Source organism: Propithecus coquereli, unplaced genomic scaffold (assembly GCF_000956105.1).
Source record: "Propithecus coquereli isolate 6110/MARCELLA unplaced genomic scaffold, Pcoq_1.0 Scaffold67, whole genome shotgun sequence".
Taxonomy (NCBI): Eukaryota; Metazoa; Chordata; class Mammalia; order Primates; family Indriidae; genus Propithecus; species Propithecus coquereli.
The window spans coordinates 2,525,839-2,533,855 of NW_012152729.1; the positions used below are offsets into that span (position 1 = coordinate 2,525,839).

General features: G+C 34.6%; 1 protein-coding gene across 2 annotated transcripts in view; it reads right to left on the reverse strand.

Annotated features, from left to right (window-relative positions):
• NFAT5 (nuclear factor of activated T-cells 5, tonicity-responsive) overlaps positions 1–8,017 on the reverse strand; it is a 130,838-nt gene that overhangs the window by 26,747 nt on the left and 96,074 nt on the right. For both annotated transcript variants that reach the window (XM_012660504.1, XM_012660505.1), the window contains exons 8-9: positions 5,333–5,467; positions 5,169–5,221 (exon numbers count right to left, since the gene is read on the reverse strand). In XM_012660504.1, coding sequence (XP_012515958.1) covers positions 5,169–5,221; positions 5,333–5,467 — 188 coding nt within the window. The remainder of the gene's footprint in view (positions 1–5,168; positions 5,222–5,332; positions 5,468–8,017) is intronic.

Consider the following 8,017-nt stretch of genomic DNA (forward strand, 5'->3'; position numbering starts at 1 on the left):
CTCTAGCCCGGGCAACACAGTGAGACTCTGTCTCAAAAAAAAAAAAAAAAAAAAACCAGGTGGAAAAATGAACAAACGTGCATACATCCATAGTTATTCAGGGGGGAAATCTTAAAGCACACAAGGTCATCAAAAATGCACTGGCACTGATACAACTTCTAAGAAACAAGAGTTTTTGAATCTTGTCTATCTTTGTTTTTATTCTATTGTTTAGACACTATGACTATGTCACAGAACCAGACTACTGAGAATTAAGGAGATGGTTGGATAGCTTGTGAAGTATCCTTCCACTCTTAAAATTATTTGGCTAACTCTATAATTGAAATTATTCTTCTGAATAACAACTTATTTCTTGGTGATTAGAAATAGGATTAGTATCTAAAAATCAGATGCATATTTTATAAAAATATTATATATATATAATACTTTTACTCCACTTGCTTTAGAAAGCATATTTAAGCAAAATTAATTTGAAACCTTTTAAAAAAATCAAATGAACCTATTTTGCTACTAATTCTTCATACTTCCTTCAATCTGAATCTAGAAATTCCTGATTTGAATTAAAAAATAGGTAAATCGTGAATAGGGATCAAAAGTTGCTTTTATTTTTTTATTTATTTATTTTTTGAGACAGAGTCTCACTCTGTTGTCCGGGCTACAGTGCCGTGGCATCAGCCTAGCTCACAGCAACCTCAAACTCCTGGGCTCAAACAATCCTACTGTCTCAGCCTCCCGAGTAGCTGGGACTATAGGCATGCGCCACCATGCCCGGCCAATTTTTTTCTATATATTTTTAGCTGTCCAATTAATTTCTTTGTATTTTTGGTAGAGAGGGGGTCTCGCCCTTGCTCAGGCTGGTCTCGAACTCCTGAGTTCAAACATCCTCCTGCCTCGGCCTCCCAGAGTGCTAGGATTATAGGCGTGAGCCACCTCGCCCAGCCAAAAGTTGTTTTTAATACTACACTCACATATTAGGAGCAATTAACTACTACTGAGCTAGGAATACAATACATATAAAACATGAAAGGGCTGGGAGGCCTTTACAGTGGGTATAATGTTCTTTGGGGCAAAAAGAGAAGAATATCTAAATTTTAATTTCTTAGAAAAATCTGCTTGGATTCAAAATAATTTTTTTTTTCCCTAGCAGATAGATAATCTTTTTCTGCTGCGTACAAGCAATGGGTATTTTTCAATCTCCTATGAGAAAATTACCATTTCCATATTCATTTTCCTGTTGGGAATATATATAATTGAACTTGACCAAAGACACATTACAAAATTACAATTAGAACCAATTTGAAAACACAAAACCTCTAAACTCGAGTCTTTATTTAATCTAGTTCTTCCCGCAAGTTCTGCTGAGGATCCTTTTTGGCATTTGTTTCAAGAATTTTCTTTCTATATTTATATTCTATTTTCCCCCAAGCTATCTTTTTATGCGTATGTGTGTGTATACATACACACAGAGACACATAAATATGTTTATATATTTACTTTTTAATAGACAATTAATGTTACACATAATTCATCTAAAGTTGTTAAAAGGGAGTAGATATAATGACTATGTACTCATCATATTTGGTATATATAAGCATGACCCTGTATTATGGCCTTGACTAGAAGAACTAAACATTAAACAAAGAACTGTTTTCTCAGACTTCATTAATCTCAATATTTATATAATAGAAAAAGTTTAATACCTGATCAGTTGATTTTGAGGTTGCAATTAAATGGTTATTACAATTTTTCATAATTGCAATTCGCAAAATTATTCATCACCTGGGCTAGAGTGCAATGGCATCATCATAGCTCACTGCAACCTCAAACTTCTGGGCTCAAGCGATCCTCCTGCCTCAGCCTCCTGAGGAACTGGGACTATAGGCATGTGCCACCATAACCAGCTAATTTTTCTATTTTTTTGTAGAGATGTGGTCTTGCTATTGCTCAGGCTGGTCTTGAACTCCTGGCTTCAAGCAATCCTCCCACCTTGGCCTCCCAAAGTGTTGGGATTATAGGTATGAGTCACTGTGCCTGGCCCTGATATTTCTTTATTGACCATTGAAATTTCTTTTCTTTCAATACATTTTCTTCCCTCTAAATGTCTAATTTCTATCTTTTTTCCTTTCATATGATCTCTATAATCAATTTTCTAGATTCTCAGCTCTGATTCCACTCTAAGAAAATACTTCCCAGAAAGTCCCTTTAGAAAAAAAAGAAACAAAAACTCTCTCTGAAATAGATAATTTTAAAATGAATGAAATCACAGAATTAATGACAGATCATATTATGATTTAGTTTGTTTACATACTTGCTTGCAAAAACCCCAGGACCTCTAGATATAGCCACCAAATAAGGACATAATTCCTTTCCATTCCACCACGTTTTATTTTTATGATTATTCTTCTTTAATCTATTGTAGCTGGCATAAATGCCCTGAAAAAAAGTGTTTTAAAAACATAACTACCCCATGCCTCAAAGGAAGAGAGAGAAAAAAGGGGAGAGGGGAAAGAGAGAAGGAGGATGACTTGTTAATATAAAGTTATATATGAAACAGCAAGTTAAGACTATAATTTGTTGGGGCTATTTTATTCATTTGTATGGCAAGTCTCTCAATCTCTGGAACTAGTCTCCTTACCTATAAATACATATGACAAGAATATGAATTGTAATAGAACATTATAAGCAAGGGCATTTACATTAATCTAACCAATTTATCAAAAAACAAAACGTGTCAATAGCATACGAAAGTATTACAGGGATAAATTAAGTTTCAGTCAGGATTAAAACTCTAGATATCTAAGAACCTGGTTGAAATTAGGGTTTGAAGTACCCTCAGAAAGAACAAATGGACCTTAGACCACAAAGTCCTCTTTTTCTTCAAGCTGAATAAAAATGAACTAACAAGTTTTTCTTGAGTATCCGTTAAGTGTTTGGAACACAGAAGAGTCATAGTACATTGTCCCTAACCTCCAGGATTCCTCTGGAAGAATCTACTGGTGGTTCATGGGAGTGGGGATGGTCTGATCAAGTTATATAAGAAATAATAAAATATCAGCATTAGAAGAAGGCTCAAATAATCTAGTGAAAGAGCTTATCTTACAGATTAGAAAACTGGGGCACAAAAGTGACTTGTCTTACTTAGATAACCCAGATTGTTCAAGACAAAGCAGGCATTAGAACTGCAGTTAAGACCAGTCTGACAACAAACCCTAGGAGATATTGTTTAATGGTTTATGTGACAAAGGAATGACTGTTAAATCCCACTATCTCTTTTTTCTCAGTGTGTAGTAGCATAAGTCTAGAGGAATACTTTCTACATAGCATTAGCCTAAGTATTTAGGAAGCTCCTACTTTACAGGATATTGTGTAGTAAAGAATTACCTTTACCCAGAGACAGGTCTGGTCTTTGCCCTTGGCTGCTGGGAGGTGATCTCTAGGCCCCTGCAATGTCTCATCTGATAGGATTACTTTTGTTTGAGGGCTTTGGCCACCAGACAGTCTAACAATGTGATTTATAATGGGGGATTTGGAACATGCTTAATTTTGTTCTGACCTCTGGCATAAGTGAAGACTAAAGGTCAGCCACATGGGCAGTGTATGATCAAGTCTGAATAAAAACTCTCAACACCTAATGACTGGGTGAGCTTCCCTAGTTGACAATTCTCTGCATACTGTCACACATTGATGTGCCAAGAGGGTAACTGGTCCCTGAGGATGAAAAAAGCTTGGTGTTTGAGACCCTCCCAGACCTTGCTCTATGCACCTATCCCTTTAGCTGGTTCTGATGTGTATTCTTTTGTTGTAAAACTGTAATCATAATTATAGCACTTTCCAAAGTTTTGTGAATTGTTCTAGCAAGTTATCAAATCTGAGGGGATAGTAGGAAAACCTGAATTTGAAGCCAGCTGTTAAAAAGGGATGGTGGCCTGGAGATGTCTGGACTTAAGGTTGGTATATAAGTGGTGGCAGTGTTGGCTATGTGCCCTTAGCCTTGAGTTTGGCAATATATTGGATATACAATGTTTTAAATGTTTTTACTAGTTTTTTTTAATATACAAAGGAATAAAAACTAAATTCAAAAACCACAAAGGAATTATAAACTTTTTGGATAAATTGGCTGTAGATTCTCCAATTTTTGCTTCTTCCATTCCTCTACTTGTTTTTATGTGCTCCTTTCTATCCCCATCAACTCCTTACACTAAATTTTAGGCTTTCAGTATTTTATACATTAGCTTGTTCCTGCTTCTGTCTTCTCTCTCTGATCTATATCTATAACATATCACTTTTCTGTATGTGCCTTCTATCTAACTTGCTCATAAATTTGGCCTTTTCTTCTGTTAGTCTCAACTTCTATGGTTTGGTCCTATCTGCTCTACATACTAATTCTTAATTCAGGTCTTGATCCTTGTTTTCAAGCTCTTATCCCTTATTATTTGGAAAAAAATATATGGTAAGGTCCTACAAATACAGACTCATTAATATAAGTATGATAAATGCTTCTAAATGCAAGAAGGTAACTTTAAGAAACATAAAGCACCTGGCACATAGCCGGTAAATCAATAAATATCAGTTTCCCTTTGATGTAACTATATAGTAGGGTAAGGTAACCTAAATCCTCAGAAAAAAATAAATATTAGTAAAGAAATGTTTTAATTATTAACAATGATGACATTTGCTAATGCTCTTAACTTTTTAAAATAGAGAACTGGTCATGTCTAGTATTTGTGAAATAATTCTATTTCAGTTAAAGAAACTCAAGAAAGAAACTTATTTAGTTATTTACTTATTTAAATTAGAGACAAGGTCTCACTCTGTCACCCATGCTGGAGTACAGTGGTGCAATCATAGCTCACTGCAATCTTGAATTCCTGGGCTCAAGCAATTCTCCTGCCTCAACCTCCTGAGTAGCTGGACTACAGGTTCGCACCACCACACCCGGCTAACCTAAAAAAAATTTTTTTTTTAGAGATGGGGTATTGTCCAGGCTGGTCTACTGGAATTATAGGTGTGAGCTACCATGCCACACCCAGCCAAGAAAGAAACTTTAAATGATTCATATCAATCCTATATGAAGAGGAAATTTAATCTATTGATTCAGGAACATTTCAGAACAAAACTGAATTGCTCAGAGAGTAAACAACCAAATTATAAAAGGGCTTAAATTATACCTGATGAAATAATTCCATGTCGATTTCAGCTTCTGACTTCCACGAGTTTTCATCTGATTGAAATAAAAACAGTGACTTACTAAATATTTGAACAATTTTTTTATTCTACAGCTATGACTATATCAATATAACAAAATCTCTGTACCACTAATATGCCTACTTACCAGAAACATTTTCTTGGAAAATAACTTTAGTTCCTTTCAGAAAATTTTTGCCAATTAAAAACACTTCCTCTTCTCCTTTCACGGAACAGCTATGCAAGCTTTTCTTTAAGATCTCTGGCACTCCTGCTGGCTGAGCTGTGGATATACACAAACATTCCATAAAAAGAACCACTAATACTTCTTACCTAAAATCAATTTGCAATTACCCAGTTCTAAGAGTTGTCTTTGTTGAAGGAACGACAGTGAATATTTTGGCAGTAACACAATTATTGGAAAGGCTGTAATTCTTGTCCCACTGACATCAGGCCATCTGACTTGTTCGGATAATAAAATGTGAACTGAAAAGTAATGTGCCAAGTCCAAGCAAAAACGTCAAGAGCCATCACATGATTCCATCATCTATGTTGCTGTAAGCCCTTGAGATTTTTTTTTTGTTTTGGTTGTTTGTTACTGTAACATCATTTAGCCCCTACCTATTGATAAAAACAAGTAAGTATCCCATCTTTGTTAAATACAGGTTGAGCACCCCTAATCCAAAAACATGCAATCTGAAATGCTCCAAAATCTGAAATTTTTTGAGCATTTCAATGGTGCCAGAAGTGGAAATTTCACACTTGACATATTATTTTTCACTGTATTAATGGTATGTCATATTTTTTACTATTAAGTACTTATATGTGAAAAAGTATAAGAAAATGGTTGTTTATTGGCAGAATACAAATATGGAGTCAGGAATAATGGTGATGCCAAAAACCACAGATTTGGCCACAGCAACATTTTTGTTTTTTAATGCTTCAATGTACACAAACTTTGTTTCATGCATAAAATTACTAAAAATATTGTATAAAATTACCCTTAGGCTATGTGTAACATATATATGAAACATAAATGAATTTCGTGTTAGGACTTGGGTCCCATGCCCAAGGTATCTCATTATGTATGTGCAAATATTCCAAAATCCAAAAAAATCCAAAATCTGAAACACTTCTGGTCCCAAGCATTTCGGACAAAGGATACTTAACATATATTTAAACAACAGATGACATTTTCAGCAATATCTGGGAGTTTAAAAGAAATTATGAACATATATAAAAATACATTGTCTAGAACTCACGTTACTGTATAAACAGAATAAAAAGGGTTATTGGTCATACACTAGCAAATATATACCCTTTTTTTTTTTTTTTTGAGACAGAGTCTCGCTGTGTTGCCCGGGCTAGAGTGCCATGGCGTCAGCCTAGCTGACAGCAACCTCAAACTCCTGGGCTCAAGCAATCCTCCTGCCTCAGCCTCCCGAGTAGCTGGGACCACAGGCATGTGCCACCATGCCCGGCTAGTTTTTTCTGTATATTTTTAGTTGTCTGATTAATTTCTTTCTATTTTTAGTAGAGACAGGGTCTCGCTCTTGCTCAGGTTGGTCTCGAACTCCTGAGCTCAAACAATCCACCAGCCTTGGCCTCTCAGAGTGCTAGGATTACAGGCGTGAGCCACTGCGCCCGGCCTATATACCCTCTTAAATGAAGAAATATTTAAACCAATTTATTTATAGGTCACTTTTTGGAGTAACATAGGAACTAGAAATTTGTTATTAAGACATTCGAGAAAAAGATGGTAAACACTATTTTAATTAGAAAACAATAAGAGGTGCAAAATTATATGAATATGTTGCATTAACAAAATGAAATGTAAAGTCTAAACCTTTCCCCCTATTTTCAAACACTATGTGGAAATTCTACTTCACTGATTACTGTTAAAACTTTTTTTCCTGTCTCCTTTTTTCCTTTTATGTTTCTTTTCTTTTCTTTTTTTATCTTCTTTTTTCTTATAAGCCACACCAAGGAAACTTTTTTGCTTTTATGTACTAAAGGCATAAGATGGCCACATGAGGCACTGAAGGTTTACAATGTATTTATCTTCTACATATTTGTATTTATATTACAGAAAGAACTAGTCTGTACTTCCAAGATAACTTAACTTTTAACCTTTTAAAAGGTCCTTTCTATCAGAAAGTTTAATGGTTACCTAACAGGACAGATTCCACATGAAACAGAACTAAAGTCAGGATTATTTAAGCATTAACTGTTTTATTTTGGTCTTTAAATAGTTTGTAAGCCGACTCTTGAAAGGGATCACATTGCTTAAAAATAATAACACACAGAAAAAGCAACCACCTTTTTGGTATTATAAAAACAGTAAAGCTTTTAGATGCTTTTCAAATAACAGTCTTAAAAATAAAGCTGAAAAAAAGTGAGTATCTGAATACTGAAAAATAACTAAGCAAGTATTTCAACCTGTCAAGAGAGAATTTATAAAGCTTTGTAATAATGTCTGTGAGAGGTATATATTAAATAGAAAATTTTAGAATAAAAAGCCTCCATCTGATCATGTAAATTACTAATCATGCCCAAAATTTTAAGAGAGGGATAGCAGTTTACTTAATAATATTATCCTTTTCCCATAGTTGTGGGACAGGTAGGAATAAAAGAAGTATAAACTTCTTAAATTTAGAGGCAGATTGAATTCGATAAGCATTTTAAGATAAAATTGAATTCACATTATATATAAGAAAGCTATGATTTATTTTGTCCTATTAAGAAGTTATTATACTGTAATCCTAGCATTCTGGGAGGCCGAGGCGGGAGGATTATTTGAGCTCAGGAGTTCGAGAACAGCCTGAGCAAGAGC